The 17,014-nt window shown below is 54.2% G+C and overlaps 1 protein-coding gene across 2 annotated transcripts in view; it reads left to right on the forward strand.

Annotated features, from left to right (window-relative positions):
* The window catches only part of ECE1 (endothelin converting enzyme 1), a 103,891-nt gene extending 87,453 nt beyond the window's left edge, over nt 1-16,438 (forward strand). For both annotated transcript variants that reach the window (XM_074377250.1, XM_074377249.1), the window contains exons 11-19: nt 4,022-4,132; nt 5,373-5,471; nt 5,954-6,031; nt 7,514-7,617; nt 10,056-10,166; nt 10,617-10,684; nt 11,496-11,686; nt 13,124-13,219; nt 13,911-16,438. In XM_074377250.1, the coding sequence (XP_074233351.1) occupies nt 4,022-4,132; nt 5,373-5,471; nt 5,954-6,031; nt 7,514-7,617; nt 10,056-10,166; nt 10,617-10,684; nt 11,496-11,686; nt 13,124-13,219; nt 13,911-14,087 (1,035 nt within the window). In that variant the 3' untranslated portion in view covers nt 14,088-16,438. The remainder of the gene's footprint in view (nt 1-4,021; nt 4,133-5,372; nt 5,472-5,953; nt 6,032-7,513; nt 7,618-10,055; nt 10,167-10,616; nt 10,685-11,495; nt 11,687-13,123; nt 13,220-13,910) is intronic.
* Nucleotides 16,439-17,014: the final 576 nt, after the last annotated feature.

Genomic DNA, 17,014 nt, shown 5'->3' on the forward strand with positions numbered 1-17,014 from the left:
ACCGTGACCCCGGCCCGCCAGCTACTTCCACCTTCTCCCCAAGGAAGTGGAGGTCATCTTCTCATTTGTGTGTTCATTGACCCCCTTCCACTATGTGCCAGGCTCTGAGCCAGTGTGAAAACACAAGACACATGAGTGGGATCTGTGCCCCAGGACCCCCACATGTGTTGAGGATGCTGATAGAAACTGATCAGTCCGCATATGTGCTGATGGGTTACACCAAGCCAGGGCCCCAGAGCAGTAGAGGCTGGCATGCCAAGCCCGCCTGGCACACCCTGCCCCCACCCAGGACAGCCGCTTGCAAGACCCGGAGGGCGGACAGAGCTGGCTCCAGCTGGACCCTGCCCCAGCAGCCCCACCCAGAGTCCAGTGGAGTGGGTGGAGCCAGATAAGGGCTGGCGGAGACTGGCAGGATGTGGGCACCTGCCTCCCGCCCCGGAGTTCATCCTGGGAAAAGTTCTCCTTTTCTCTCCCTCCCCATACACCCACCTCTGGCAGGAGGGGACCTGAGGGAGAGGGTGGCTGGAAATAAGTCCTGCTCCTGACAAGAGGGGCTTCCGATGGCACCATGGGGCCTCAGCTGCAAAGGCCATGCTGGCCCTGCAGGAAAATGTGAGGGAAAGACTTGGCTGCCCTGCCCGTCTTCCTACTCCACCTGCTCTGACCTTAGACCAGCCCTGGGTCACAGACATAACAAGGCATGGACTCTGACCCCTGGAGCACTTGGTCTCCCAGGGGGCTTTATTCAGGAGGGGTCTGACCAGGACCCGGGATGGTAGTTATAGAGACGGCTCTGTGTGTGGAGCACACACCTCCATCATCGCATTCCCTCCCGGACTACAGATGAGGAAACTGAGGCTCAGGGAGTTAAGGGGATTTCCCAAGTCACCCAGCAAGGAAGCAGCCAAGCTCAAATTCAAACCCAAGTTTAGATGACTACAACTGTTAGCACTCTGGTCTACTCACTATTAGTAGTAGGTGGTGGCAGCAGCAGCAGTAGTAGTAGTGAATAAAATATATCATTAATGGATGTTTACCCTTTGTAGGCATTATCTCACCAAGTTCCTACAACAGTGCTGTGTGGTAGAAACCATTATCATCATCCCATTTTGCAGATGAGGAAACTGAGGCTCGATGAGGGGGAGGGACTTGTTCTGAGTCACACGGCTCGTAGGTGGAGACTCTCAATTCTAGCACATCTGATTCCACAGCCTGTACCCCTAAGCTCTGTGCCACTCAGCCTCTGCTCTGCAGGAACCAAAAGTTAAAATTGAGCTTCTTGGTGGTTGCCAGGGGCTGCAGGTGGGGAGGGGGTGATGGGAAGTTGTTGAATGGGTACAGAGTTTCAGGTTTGCAAGATGAAAAGTTCTAAAAATCAGCTGCACAACCAATTGACTTAACACGACTGAACTGTATACTTAAAGTGGTTAGGATGGAAAATCTTATGTGTATTTTACCACAATGATGGATGGACGGATGGATAGATAGAGAGATAAGGTGAATGAACTTCCCTGGGCCAGGCTCAAAGCGCAAGTTCTACTCTAACCAGCAAGGTGCTGAGAGCTAGTGGGAGGCCTTGGCAGAAGCAGGGGCAGCTGGGAGACCCTGGAGATGGGAGGCTCTGAGCCAGGAGTCACTAGCTGCCCCAGGACTGAGGGGTGGAGAATGCTGCTCATCTGTCTCTCATTCTCCAGCCCTCCTCACCCACCACGTGGCTGCTTCTGGGTCCAGGCCGGGTCCACCCAGCTTGTGTCCAGCACAACTCAAAGCACAGCTGAGCCGTGTGACCTTGGGTAGTCCTTGTGCTCTCTAAGCCTCAGTTTTCTCATCTGTTGTTTGGGATCATTCCTGACTTCATCTCACAGGACCCTTGGGAATGGCCTCCATTTGGGAAAACATTTTTAGTTTGTAAAGCCATGTAAGGCATCTAGTTGTCCATCCTTGTAGGGAGGTAATAGCACAGAACTTTGGGTCAGAAGACCTGAGTTTTTACAATGCTTCCTCTAACCACACAACCTTGGGCAAATCACTTAATTAGAGCAGGGGGCTCAGTCTTCCCATCTGTGAAAAGGAGTAACTAATCGCTGCCTTATGCACCAGAGGGTTGTCTGGGATTCCACGACGGGATCCCCATGGTCTGCTTTAAAGGCCAGCGTTCTCCGCACTCCACACACGCGAGTTCTCTGTCTGCAGAAAGGCCCGCAGAGAGTGCCTGCCTCGGAGGGTTATTGGGAGACTGCTACGGTGTAGGGCCCAGCAACCGGTAAATACTTAATTCACATTTACTACATTGCTGCTGCTGTCATGTTTATTACACATCTGTCTCTCCCCCTGAACGTTCTGGGCGTTTCAATTGAGCCCCTTGAGGACAAGGCCCACGGCCAGTTCATTTTTCGATTCCAAAGGCCTAGCACAGTCAGGGTGCAGCAGAACTGCTCAGAGAGTGTGGCTGTGTGAATTAATGAACGTTTGCATAAATGAGTGGGTTTATACAAAGAATCCCCTGAGAAGACCATGAATAAGAATTGGCCCGTGATTCAGCCGTCCCAGCCTGGAGCCTTCACAGAGCCCAGGAGTTAGACTCCACCCCCCGCCCCAGGCCTGACCTCCTGCGAGGTCAGCCTCAGCCAGATCCAGGCGCAGCCCCGGTCCAGCTGTAGACTTGGAAGTGGCAGGTGGTGTTGGGGGGAGGAGGAAGTCATCCAAGTGGACACATGGAGGGGAGAGTTTAAAAGAACTTGGGTCACTGAACTTTGAGAAGGCTGGTGTGCCTTTTTCTTCCTTCCTTTCTTCCATCTTGCCTTTAAGACATTTTTTTTTCACTACAGTGTAATTCGCATACAATAAAATGTATACATGAAGTCCACAGTTCAGTGAGTTTTGGCAAATGAAACCACCCATGCAACCAGCAACCCAATCAAGACAGAGAACATTTCCATCACCATTTACCCAGTGTGCTCTGCGCAAGAGTTCCCTGCACCCCTTTCTTATCAGCCCCCCTGACCCCGCACCCTGAGAGGTGGGTGTAGGTGGGATCACACACCGTGTGGGCTTCTCTTGTTCAGCATGACAGCTGTGAATTCGTCCATGTTGCGTACAACAGTAGTTCCTTCCTTTGTGTTGCCAAGTCGGGTGCTGTTGTATAAAAATACCATATTTTGTTTATCCATCTGCCTGTCAATGGCATTTGGGTTGTTTTCAGTGGGTGGCGATTATGAAGCAGGCGGCCCTGAGCCTGGGTGGTTTTGCCACCTGTTTTTCAGGGTGCAGAGGACTCAGCTTCCTCCGTGGCACAGGGGTTCATGTGAGCAGGGCCACCGCCTGTGTGTATGGACTGTCCACGGAGGCTGCCTGGGCAGGGGAGCGAGCAGGGCTGAAACGAGCCTGAATGTTTCTCATTGCGCCCAGCAACACGAGGCTGCAGTCCCAGGGGCTCCCGTCTCCAGCCACAGAGACGTCCTGGGGGCTGGTAGGTGGGCAGGACTGAGGTCAGATGACCCCACTGAAGTCCCGCAGTGTTACTGTGGCGGTTTTCTCTGAGAGGCTTTCGGTGGGGTTGCGGTGCGTCTGGGGAGGTTTTCCTGTTGCTCAGGGGGAGACAAGGTAATTTCTCAAGGTTCTTTGCCACCAGGATCCTTAGCCTCCGGAAGGCAGGACGAGGTAGGGGCAGGAGCAGGGGCATAGGATCAAGCACATCTCAGTTCCAGTTGCTGTGGGACCCTGACCAGCGACTTCCCTTTGCTGAGTTTCTGTTTCCTCATCTGCCTCCCAGGTTCACTTTGATGGCCCTGTAGGATACCATTACCATTTGTGAAGTGTGTGCAGGAAATAGCAGATGGTGGTGATGAGGGCTCTTCCGTGGCCTCTTGGTCCAGTGCCTTAAATAACTTCTACCGGCTCAGAAAAGGTCACCCTCCAGGTCTTCATGGAAGCACCGGCCCAGCTGGTGCCACCTTCCAGACAGATGAGGGTTGGGAAGGAGGACTGGGGCCAAGTAACCCCTCTGACTTGTGTTTTCCAGACCTGTCTTCCTCGCTGGAAGTTTTGTGTGAGTGACACAGAGAACACCTTGGGCTTCGCCCTGGGCCCCATGTTCGTCAAAGCCACATTTGCCGAGGACAGCAAGAACATCGTAAGTGCCTCGCACATGGGCCGTGACATCGCGCCTGCGACGGCCCCTCGCGAACTCGACAGCCCACACTCTGGGCTGCTCTAGACCTTCCTTGCTCCTCCGGCCTTAACTCCAAGGTCCCGTTTCCTAAAGGCTTGACTAATGTGAGTTACCCGCAGAAGCTACTTGGATTGAGCGCCAGGAATCTGATCTGCAATATCTCATGTAACCCTTGCCGCAGCCCAGCAAGGTTATTCCGGGCATCTCCACCTCCCAGGGGCATGATGTTGGCAGAGCACTGTGACCTAGAGATGGACATTTTTTTCTTACTCCATGGGTGACGAGCCGAGGAACCTCATGGCTGAGCTCCTGGGGACAGCCAGGCTCCAGCTCAGATCCTGGCTTCACCACTTCCTGTCTGGGTGACTTGGGACAGTATTCTCACTCCACACTTAGTGTCCATCCCACGGGCGGAGGTTAAGTGACGTGGTACCCATGGAGAGCACCTGGCACAAAACTAGGGCTCAATGAGTGGTAACTGTTATGTGGTTGGTGCAGGTTTAATTGCTGACATTAACTACATAGATATTATCTACAGGCAGGGTTAGCAAACTGAGACTCACATGACCGTGACCTGCCTGTTGGCGGTGGGTGCAGGTTCTGAGCCGAGCTCTGTGGGCTGTCAGCCCCTCTGCTTTTTCTGCCGCGTGACTCCACCTTCCCCACTCTAGATCCTTGGGCCTCTGGGACCGTTTGTGACATTATCACCCTTGAAAGCAGCCGTTCATCTCTAGCCTGAGCAGAGCGTTTCTGAAACTGCTCCTCAGAACTCAACTTCTCTGGGTTTTAAAGCCCAGTCCATCAATAAGGAATTCTGTGGTCCAATAAGTCTGAGAATGGCTGCATATCCCAGCATCTCTGTAAAGAACTGCTGTACACGGTACACATTAAAGGCTCTGAAAAGTCCTCCAGCAGAGAGACTTTTCCAACATTCCCAAAGCGTGCTCTGAGCGTACTTGACCAGGGAGCCCTGTTTACGGAAGTCCAGTCTGGTCTTGCAGGACGTTAGCGTTCTGAGGAACAAGGTTGGGGAAACACACCTGTGGCCCCTGCTCCTTTGCCCAGCACCTCGGAGCATGAGGCTTGGAGCCAGGATCTGAGTTTAGTCTCTGGCCCGATGTCATCCTTCTCCATGGGGTGCCCATTGCATTTAGGCAGATCTGGTGCCCAGACCTCACACGTTCAGCTTCTGTCACCCCAGGCCAGCGAGATCATCCTGGAGATCAAGAAGGCATTTGAGGAGAGCCTGAGCGCCCTGAAGTGGATGGATGAAGACACTCGGAAGTCAGCCAAGGAGAAGGTGAAGCTGGCCAGGGGTGCTTGCAAGGGTCCTGCACAGGGACAGCAGCCGCAGGTGGAAGAGGGTGGATGAAAGAAGGACTAGTTCTATCCAGTGGGTGCAGCAGGGATGCTGTCCTGCCTTCGGGCAGTGGACAGTCCAGCAGGATGGGGGGACAGCCTTGAACATGTGATCGGATTAGTGACTGTATGAAAACACACTGTGCTGAGTGTGCGAGGGAGGGGTGCAGGGAGATGTGATGATAGATCAGACGTGGTCCAGTGGTGGTGGGGGGGTGGCCAGGAAAGCCTTCCGTTGGGAAGTGACATTTAATCAGAGTTCCTGAGGATAAGTAGAAGTCAGACAAGAGAGGATTCTTTCCAGAAAGGGACTCAAAGTCCCTGAGGTACGAGGAGCCTGGCCCTGTTTCCCCTTGGCCCAGGCCCCGAGCCCGGCACCCACAGAGCCTCGCTGGGCACTCAGCCCTCTTTTCCCCTGCCCAGGCGGATGCAATCTACAACATGATTGGCTACCCCAACTTTATCATGGACCCCAAGGAGCTGGACAAAGTGTTCAATGACGTGAGTGGCCCCCAGCCTGCCCTCTTGCATTCTGGAATGCTCCTGGGGGGTACACACTTGGGAAAGGGCAGAGCTGAGTCTGGGTGGGCTGCTGGAGACACCACGACCCTCAGGACATCTCAAGATGATGTGGTGTGGGGCTTGGGGATGGGTCGGGCACTCGGGAGCTGTTCTCTGCTCCTTCCTCTCCTGGGCCACCCAGCAGCCCCTGCCTCCCTGGAGCCACCAACAGTCAGTGCCCCACAGTCAGTACCAGCACTTCCACTTAATGAGTGGGAAATACCAGGGGAGGGGAAACAGACCATAGGAGCTGCAGAGAGAATTGGCACCCCTGAAACATCAGGGGGCAGAGCACAGGGTGGAGAGCCCCTCGGATCCCTCCCAGGCCCCAGAGTTACCTCCTGTCCCTGGGCTCCTCCCCCACCTTCCCAGAGAAACCTGGGCCTCTCATTTGGACCTTGAAATGCTGCTGGGCAAGAGGAAGCATAAATCCCAAATGCACGTTTGAGCTTAATTTAGGCAACAAGAGTAGTTGAAATACCCCTGGTGGTTAGAGCTTTTGGCAAATCACTCCTGTAAATGGACTGTGCTTCTGCCTCAAAAGACAAAGTTTTATATCCTGTAATTGAAATGTGTGAATTCAGGCATTTTTGAAATTCTAATAACCTCTCAACATGGTTGTATTTAAAACCTAATAATATTAAAATTACTTCTGAGACTATAGGACTCATTCTGCAGCCTTCTCCCTTGAGAATAATTGTAAATGCTTCAGGATATCATGAGATGAGGGGCTCCTGGAGGCAGACCAGGTAGACACCCCCAGATTGCTGTCCTGCTTCCAAGGGCCTAGCATTTTACCAGAAAGCTCCGGAGCAGATCTAAGGGAGAACCTTGCACCTGTCAAGAGCTAAAAGGCCAGAGTGGTGAGGAAAGTGTGCACTCATGCCTGTCCCTTGGTGTTTCCCCATTTGATTTATGAGATCTGTGCTGGCCATTGTGGTAGCCACTAGCCACAGATGGCTATTTAATTAAAATTAATTAAAAGTTGCACTAGCCACATTTGAAATGCTCAGTATCCACATGTGGCTGATGTCCATACCTGACCACACAGGTGTAGAACATGTCCATCATTGCAGAAAATTCTGTTGGACCCCGCTGAACATATTTCCTGCCTAAGTCCCTGATGCTGCTACCAGGGCATCCCGCTGCCCTGAGACACTGCTGGGTGCTGGGCGGTCCTGGGCGAAGCTCTTACAGTGTGTCCTTGAAGTGGAGAGGGTGCCAGGCCCCGGCAGGTTGAGGGCCAAGGCAAAGGCCCAAGCCCGCATCCCTGAGTCCTCCATCCTAGTCTCTGCCCTGGGGACCAGTCCCCTAGCCTCATAGAGCCTCAGCTTCCTCAGTTTTAGAAGAAGGGGTTAGAAGAAGGGGTTTGCGTTCGAGGACCTGAGCTCTGACCCTGTGATTCTGCTCCCTTATGTCCAGTACACCGCGGTCCCAGACCTCTACTTCGAGAACGCCATGCGGTTTTTCAACTTCTCGTGGAGGGTCACCGCTGACCAGCTCCGGAAAGCTCCCAACAGAGATCAGTGAGTGCCTGGGCCTCACGGGGAGGGTGCTGGCTCACGCAGGCGGGTGCCATGGGCCAAGCTCACCCTCATCACGCACGAGCCACGTGCAGGCTGTCACTCTGAGGAGGGGGTACTGTTGTCATCCACTCAGAAACTAAGGACTGAGGATGTGCTGCCCATCCAGGAGCTGGGATGGCCCGAGTCCGTGTGCCCTTAGCGCCCAGCCCGTCGGCAGAGCCAGCTTGGCCTCTGTAGTTGAGTGGACCTGGCATCACTGCCCAGCTCTGCCACTTCAGCACTCGGATCCTTTGCTTCATCATCTGCAGATAGGATGGGAGGAGTTAACAGCCTCCTCAGAAAAAGTCATGCGTAGTCAGCCTAGTACCAGTTCTCAGACCTAGCTCCCTCCCTGCCTGAAACATTCTGCCAGAAACAGCTTACCATAAAGTGAAAGCAGCTTCCCTTTGCCTCTGGCGCCCCCTTGTGGACGACAAGGATTTCAGCTGTTTCCTGTCTTCAACCGGAGTGTCCCCTAAACGTACGAAAAGGCAATTTTTATCTCCAGAATATGACACAAGCCCTGCCCCAATGTTGTGAATTCACTTGAAGTCTTTTAATTTAGTTTAAATTTTTCTATTTAAGTGTAGTCTCCTACTCATTAATTGTATCCACCCCTTATCACATCTCTGTGGGGCTCACCTGGAGGAAACAGAGTGACTGTCTAGACTCTTCGAGAAAATGTCCTTCCTGTCTCACTCCACTCCTCCCTGGCCCTTCCCCCCAGCACCAGAAAAACCATTGAGAGGCCACATGTTTCATTACTGTATACCATCAGGGCCCCTTCTACACTCAAAAAAACCGTTGAACCCCAGGAAGCTCTTTTGTTTGTGGGATTCTCACGTCCACTTCTGCCTTCAGTCTGTTGCAATGTATTGCTTTGAAATATATAAAGAAATTCTGGTCTCACACAGACATGTAGTTGGAAAAGGGAGGGATATTTTAATAGTCTTCCTGATATTTGTGCACATCCTTCATGGATACTACACCAAAACGCGGCAGGTAGTAATTTCTCACAGGTTCATTGCACTGCGGAGTCTGATACCATATTCATAAACTTTTCATACTCTGTTATGCTAAAATCTATCGGTCTACCTTGCACTTTGAATGGACCTTTTACCCAAGCGTGATTCTGTAACACCATGCACTGGTCATTGGGAAAATAATGCTTCACTGATTTACCTATCTTTCAAATAGTGACAATTTCATTATATCAAAGAAAAAGAAAGATATTATATGAAAGATATCAAAGAAAAAAACCCCACATTTGTCAATAGCCTCGCTGGCCTCCAGAGAAAAGTCTCGTAAGTCTTGAGCAGCTTTCAGGTTTGCAGTGGCCAATATAAGTTTTTCAAATTCTTGCTTGAAACTTGTTTTTTTTGAAACCTTGAATTTTTATTGTTGGCAACAAAGAGTATCAGTAGTTTTCCTTGAGGTGATGAGGTTATGTTTTCCTTTATTTATTTTCAAGAAAACGTCTGTCAAACACCGGTCATCCTCTCGAGTACAAATGGTGCTCCGTGAAAAAAGCAGAAGTGCTTGCGAGTGCTTCCCATTTGGTCACACGGAACAGTGAAAGACTGGTGCTCAAGGGTCTAGATTTAATAAAATTAATAATTATGCTGCATCATCAAGAATGTTCTTAAGTGAAAATGGCTTTTTTTTTCTGGTAAAGAACATAGTGACCACTCAAACAGCTGGCGCCACCACCTTGGTTCAGCTTAAGGCTCCACAGTTTTACCCTCTGTTGCTTTTAGATCATCAGTGGAATGTAATGGTGGGAAAAACAATTAACATCTCAGTATTATTATGAAAACAGTTCTGACCTCACAGACCCTCTGAAAGGGAACTGAGAAATTCCTCCCGCCCCCGCCAAGTATCCACAGACCACACTTTGAGAACTGCTGATAGACACATTTTGAACCTAGACGGTAATGACGTTTCAGTATCTACTGGACCGTCTTGCTTTTGCAAGGGTCTCCGTGATGTGACATCATGTGATGTGACATCTGTAACTAATTCCTTCCTTGTAGACATTGATGTAACTGATTCTTTTTTTTTTTAAACTTTTTAAAACATTTTTAACTTCTTTTTTTTTTGCGGGGGGGAGGTAATTAGGTTTGTTTATTTACTTAATAGAGGCACTGGGGATTGAACCCAGGACCTTGTGCGTGCTAAGCATCCGCTCTACCACTGAGCTATACCCACCCCCCACAATTCTTTCGTTATAGACACTGGGGTGTTTCCTAGTTTTCCCTTCTCAGAAGCAGTGCTGCTGTGGATGCCCTTGTGCTTGTGCGCCCTTGGGCCTGGGGTCAAGGGGCATCCACAGTTTTAGGGCTTTCCCCACTTGCCCTCCCACCAGCAGCGCCCCAATCTCACGTGTGTGTCGCCTGCAGGTGGAGTATGACCCCACCCATGGTGAACGCTTACTATTCACCCACCAAGAACGAGATTGTGTTTCCGGCCGGAATCCTGCAGGCACCGTTCTACACCCGCTCTTCACCCAAGTAGGATGCTCCTGGTGCTCCCGCCCCCTCTCCTCCCCCCACCCCTCAGCGGCTCCCCCGCCCAGCCCAGCCCTGGGCCCGCAGCTGACCACACATTGAAGCCAGTCTCACTGGGCACTCTTTCCTGCTGGCCCGGGGAACTTGGGACTTTCAACCCAAGCTGGCCCTTGGGCAAAGGGATTGAACCACCCAGGCCTCTGTTTGCTCGTTTATAGGGTTGGTTACCAATGCCTAACTCTTTGGAGATGACCCCAGAGGGCAGAGTGGCTGGAGCATCTAACATGGTGCTTGGCATCCGGTGGGCACAGGCTGACCACAGCCGACTCACCAGCCTCTCACTGACTCAGGGGCCGGGCTAGAGCCCTGCAGACCTCTGCCACATCTCCAGGCCACGAAGCACTGGTCCCTCCCCTTGTGGCCTCACTGCCACCTTCTTGTCCTCCCCTCCAGGGCCTTAAACTTCGGTGGCATCGGCGTTGTTGTGGGCCACGAGCTGACTCATGCTTTTGATGATCAAGGTACGGGTTCCTTGGTGTTCCCTGCAGATGGGCCCCCACCAGCTCCCTGGCCCTGCTGCTTCTGCTTTTTCTCCCTTCACATCTAAGGGTCTTAGCCTTGGAGACAGAAGGATCTGGGTTCAAATCTTGGCCCAGCTACCTGCCAACTGTGTGAATTTTAGCAAGTCCCATCATTTCTCCAAGCCTCTGTTTCCTTATCTGTAAAATGGGCATGATGATCATGTGGTGGCTGTGAGGACTGGATCAGACCCATGCAGAGCACCCTGCTCCCTGAAGGTGTCCGGTGCTGGGATGGGGACTAGTTGTCAGTGGGGACCGAACATTTCTCCACCACTCCGGAGACTTCTCTGCTCCAACCACAATCAGAAGAGTTAGCTCCTCACCAGCTAATGTCCAGAATCCCCCTCATTGCCTCCTGCACTGGGGACCCCAAGCCAAGGAGGAGGAGGTGGGCCCTTGGAGGCTGGGCCCTGTCCTGTGACCCTGGCACTGCCAGCAACTTTCACCCCCTCCTGGATTCAGTGTCAAAGGCTCTGAAGCAGCCTTGACCGCGAATCCAGCTCCACCGAAACGTGAATGTGCTGGTTGTTGGTTGGGATCACTTTCCTCCATCCCTCCACCCCCACCCAGGCTGGCTCATTCATCCAACTCCTTTAGCACCCAGACTGGCCTCGTCTCCCCAGTGCCGAGTGGTACATGGGTGGTAGGTGGATGGACCATTTCTTACTGGGAGGAGAGGCACCACCAGCAGGACAGGGCCCGGCTCTACCTCTTCCTCCACCTGAGCTGATGCTTCCCTCTGACCCCGCAGGACGAGAGTATGACAAGGACGGGAACCTTCGACCCTGGTGGAAGAACTCGTCCGTGGAGGCTTTCAAGCAGCAGACCGAGTGCATGGTGGAGCAGTACGGCAACTACAGTGTCAACGGGGAGCCCGTGAATGGCCGGCACACCCTCGGGGAGAACATCGCTGACAACGGGGGCCTCAAGGCGGCTTATCGGGTGAGAGGCCCCCCAACCCACACACCCCAGGCCCAGGTCTGGGTCTGTCCAGATGCCTCTTGGTTAAGGGTCACTGCAGTGGCTCTGCGGGCCTCAGTTGCCACATCTGTGAAATGGGTGGCCGCGAGGACTGATAGAAAGGGTGTCCATAAGAACATCAGCCCAGAGCTGGCACACAGGCTTTCTAGTCTCAAGTCCTGACTGATGGAGAGGCACCAGACAGGGATTGGGCCAGGCCCACCTGAGGACCTACCTTACTTACATTTGCAGGGGAAGCCACCACTGATTCAGGCTGCAGTGGGCCTAGGAAGGGAGGGAGGGGACACAGGTCATGGAGCCAGTTCCAGTTCCAGCCTTGGCTCTGGAGTAAGTCACTCAGCCTCCTGGAGCCTTGGCGTGCGTGGCTGCGCCTACCTAACCCCTGTGTCTCCAGGTGTCAGAAAGATGGCAAGTGGCAGCTTGGGCACAGGGCCTGGTCCAGGGCGGCACTCAGAGATGTGAGTGGAGAGATGTGAGCAGGGCCCAGGGTGGAGGGGATGCTGGACCAGAGTTTTCTGTTGGCTGAGCCAGGAGCTTGGGTTTTATTCTGGCTACACTGGGAGCCACTGCAGGGTTTTTCAGTAGAGGAATGAGATGATCTCATTTATCATTTATAACAGGGGTCAGCAGACCTGCAGCCCATGGGCCACATCCAGCCCTCAGCTGGATAAATAAACAAAAATGTAGGGGGACCCAGCATACCCATTCGTTCCCATGGTGCCCATGGCTGCTCTCAGGCCGCAGCTGCTCCCCTGAGTCACTGCAACAGGGACTGAAGCTGAAAATATTTACTCTCTGGCCCTTTACGGAGAAGTTTGCAACCCCTGCTTTATGAGGATGACTTGAGCTGCTGTGTTGCGAGGGGATTGGAATTGAACAAGTTTGAGTCAAGGAGACTAGATAGAAAGCTGTTGTGAGATTGTCCAGGCAGGAGCTGGGATAGAGCAGGGGGCAGGGTGAGAAGTGGTCAGACTGGGGCTGTTTGGTGAATTGAAAGAGAAGAATCAAAGGAGAGTCCTGGGGTTTGGGCCGGAGTAACTAGGTGGGTGGTGGTGGTGGTTACTGTGATGGGAAAGCGTGTGTGTCTGTGCGTTTGGGGTGCAGCTGGGATGCCTGCTGAGCAGTTGAATGCACAAATCAGGGAAGAGGCTGGAGCTGGAAAGTGCATTTAAGAGCTGTCAATATTTAGATGTAGATGGTATTTAAAGCCACGGGGTTGGATGAGCCCCCTTCCGGAGTGAGTGCAGGTAAAGAGGACAGCTCCTCTAGGCTGAGCTGGGCCCCCAGAAGCCAGCCCCTGTCCCGACAGGGTGGACCTTCCGGGACCCCCCACGCAACCCCACCCCACCCTGCCTGCTCCTGTGTCACGGGGACCCTGAGCTCTGTTCCCTCCCCCAGGCCTACCAGAACTGGGTGAAGAAGAATGGGGCCGAGCAGACGTTGCCCACCCTGGGTCTCACCAATAACCAGCTCTTCTTCCTGGGGTTTGCACAGGTGAGTTCATCAGGGCAAAGCCACGCTCAGGCCACATTCTGCCGTTTTGATGTCCAGGAGTTCTGAGAGCCAGGAGGCAAGGTCCTCCAGCTTAGAAGCCCTCACACGTTGGTCTGTCCGTGTTTGCCCTGTAAGAAGACGAGCTTCGTCATTAGAGAAATTCAAGGAGGGGCCCAGAGTGCTGTTGAAAAGAATCCCTGCATCAGGTAGATGAGAGGACCAGGTGATTGCTAAGGGCCTGTCTAGTTCTGGGGCCCTAGAAATTTCTTAAACTCTAGCTGCCCCAGGGCGCCCCTTGAGTTGGCATTCAGCGTATAGCCTTCTGTTGGTGCCCAGAGCTACCAGGCCGTTAGACGTTTGTTCTGCCTGGGAAGTGCATGATCTGGACTCAGCGCAAAGTGTTCAAACTGGTTCCAGGGCAGAATCCTTTGTTCAGATGCAACATAACACAGATGCCCAGGACAGAACGGGCACTGGTCTGGCTGCAGGAGCACCACTGGGGGCGACTGTGGTAGAGAATGCTGGGGTGGGGGCACCAGCCCACTGTCCCTTCCTTACCCACTTGGCAGGCCTGCTCGACCCCCAGGGGTTTCAGAACCAGGTGCGTTCCCCTGCTGCTGTGATGGGGCCAGTCTGGTGGCCTCAGGGCCCTGCAGTGACCCTGGCCTCTCCCTTGTCACCCCCTGCAAAGGTCTGGTGCTCCGTCCGCACACCCGAGAGCTCCCACGAAGGTCTCATCACCGATCCCCACAGCCCCTCCCGCTTCCGAGTCATCGGCTCCATCTCCAACTCCAGGGAGTTCTCAGAACACTTCCACTGCCTGCCTGGCTCACCCATGAACCCTCATCACAAGTGTGAAGTCTGGTGAGGGGCGGAGCACCAAGAGCCAAGACGGAGGACGAGGGGGAGGGGCTGAGGACAAGTCCCCGGGGGTACAGCCCACAAGGCTGCCCCTCCATCAGTGTCCAGGGCATCACCCAACCCCCTTGGCCGCCTCAGGAGGGTTTTCAGCTGGAACCAAGCCTGTGATGTGGGTTCTCATCATAATCAGAGATATGATCCCCTGTGACGAAAACCCCTGTCATCCCAGGCACGCGTGTGTCAAGTCTAACGGGCATTTGGGCGTCAGGCTGGTTACTCACCAGGCCTGGGCCCCACGCCGACAAGGGCAGTGGGACAGCCCCCTGCCCACATTCAGTGGCAGATACACCACAAATACCACTGTGTCAAATGCTTTAATGATATATTTTTGGGGAAACTGTTTTTTAAACATTGTGGAATACACTGGAAGTCTTCAGGGAAATAATACATTTAAAACACTTTTTTTTTTAAGGAAAGGATTGGTATATTTATTATGCTCTGTTTTTCTAAATAACCTGTGGACAAGGGAAGCCCCACTGATTCGCCCCTCTCTCTCCCTCCCCTGCTGCGAGGTGGGGCTGAAGTGGGATCCCCAGCCACTGAGCAGGTCCCCACATGGAGAGCTGCTTCGTGGTTTCAGCGTCCTCCTCCTCTGGTTCTTGGTCCCATGATGTCAAGGAGAGACGGAGGGAGGCCTGGCAGGGGGAGGGCTGCCTCAGTGTGCCTGCCTCTGTCCCCAGGGTCCAGCCATGGGAACCCTAGCAAGGATCCCCAGAGTCGCAGCAGGGGACTGATGGCTGCATGAGGCCAGGTCAGGCCCTCAAACCCTGTCTGGAGGTGCCCGAGCACCCTGGATCCAGGACACAGGAGCCCTGTGAGGCTGCCACCCCCATCGGGGGTTCTCTGTCACACATAGTCGTCCTCTCCCTCTCTTCTGTTGACCACCCCATCTGAGTCCCGAGGCATGCTGCCTCTCTGCAGCATCCCCCATCCCAGCCACTTCGGAGTCTGCCTCGCAGACCCTCTTCCTCCAGGGAAGGAGACAGAGAAAGCAGGTCTCATCTCCCAAGGGCCCAGATCCTCCCTTCCAAGCTCCGTCCTCCAGCACCGGCCTGGGCCCGGCTCCCGCAGCCAGCCCCACTCCGTTCTCCAGTGCCTTATCTGAGGCTGCATCTGGGCTCCCCTGAAAGGAGACAGCCCTCCGCCCCAGGGGCCCCTTGGCCTCCTCAGTGAAGCCCCCAAGTGTCCTGACTGGAACACAAGGCCATACCCCCTACCCCCGTGCCCACAGAGCTGCCCCTCGCAGCAGCCCAGGAGCTCTGGCCCGCAGGGCAGTGGCACCGAGGGCAGGAGTCTGAGGAGCCCGCAGACTTGCACCAGGTTCAGGCCCACTGTCGGCCCCCTGGTATGAATCAAGACGACACTTGGATCCAGATGGACTCCTCTTCCTGGGGGATGCTTTCAGTCACAGGAGGCTGCAAGGGGAAGGTTCTCCAAACCTGGTCAGTCTGGCCTGAGGTGTCAGGGGACCAGGAATGTCGTCCCCTCCCTGAGGCCACAGTTTCTCGGGACCGCAGGCTCAGGGGCTCCCCCACCTGGTGGAGCAAACATAGCCCCGCTCCGGCCGTCTGAGGAAGCAGGCAGCGGTGACTGCGGCAGGACAGCCAGCGTCCTCCTCTGCTCTCCCTGGCAGCCCGGGCCCCTGGGACAGGCCCTGCGGCACAGCGCACTCGCCTCGGCCAGGAAGCCAGAATCCTGCTTGCCAGGAGGAGCGGACAGCTCAGCCCCCACCTCGCCCACCTTCAGATCAGCCCCAGAGCTGGGGCAAGGGTGTCGGGAGTAGCTCCAGATGAGGCGCCCGGTCCCCACGTGCAGCAGACCTGGTATCTATTCAGAGGGAAGAGATACTTGGTCCTGGTGCCCTCCCAGCACCTCCTCTTCCAAACCCTCCTGCCCGCCGGCCTTCCCCGTGGAAGGTCACAGTCCTCCGGTGTCTGTCGGCACCGTGAACTGGGGCCTCCCAGCCAGAAGCAGGTGTCCAAGGGCTGAGGGTCCAGCCAAAGGGAATGTCCACCGTCCTCATCGCTTCAGGAAGTGGCGAGGCAGGGGGAGGAGGGTCAGGCCCAGCAGGGATAGAAACAAAGGCAGCATCCTCACCCCCCTCCCCCTCCAGCGCTGGGCAGCTGTCCTCTGAGAGACCCCCTCCTCCTGGGCCCGGGGAGCCACAGGGCTGGCTTCTCCGCGGGGACGTGGATGTGGGGTTTGGAGCTGGGAATCTATTTTTTGTATTATCATGTTTTGTGCTACTGTAGTTTTGGTGTGGCACTATTGTAATTGAAATAAAGTACTTGTACTGAGGGCCGTGTGACCAGGTGTGTGTCCTCCCAGGGCCGTGTGTCCTGTGGAGCTGTGGGAGGGCCCCCGGGGCCAGCTGCACCCCCTCCCCAGAGCAGAGGCCTTGGGGCCTGTGGAGAAGGTCACTCAGCACCTGTGCCCACCTTACCGTTCTCCCTTCATCCAGACTATCGTGTGAGTGCCCCCGGCTGGGGAGAATTATACATGTCACCACATGGACTCAAGGGACCTCCTAGTAAAAATTTTTCTGTTACCTTGAAGCAAAGGGTGTCAGCGGTGGGTTTCTAGGCCTCAGATGCTTGGGCAGGTCAGACAGGAGTAGGGGAATTCAAGGAAGTTCAAGAAAGAGTCTCTGATTGACACTCATGCCTCCACCTGGGTTTTGCATATATTCTTCCCTCTGCTTAGAATACTCTTCCCTGACTTCTTTTGGCTGTAAACACCTATCCATCCTTCAATGCCCAGCTGGGCATCTTCTCTGGGAAGCCCTTCCTGACCTCCAGTCCAGATCGGGTGGCTCATACTGGCTTCCCTCTTCTACCAGAGTACTTAGTGCCAGGGCTACTGTAACAAAGTATC

This window comes from Camelus bactrianus, chromosome 13, assembly GCF_048773025.1.
Source record: "Camelus bactrianus isolate YW-2024 breed Bactrian camel chromosome 13, ASM4877302v1, whole genome shotgun sequence".
NCBI classification, from domain to species: domain Eukaryota; kingdom Metazoa; phylum Chordata; class Mammalia; order Artiodactyla; family Camelidae; genus Camelus; species Camelus bactrianus.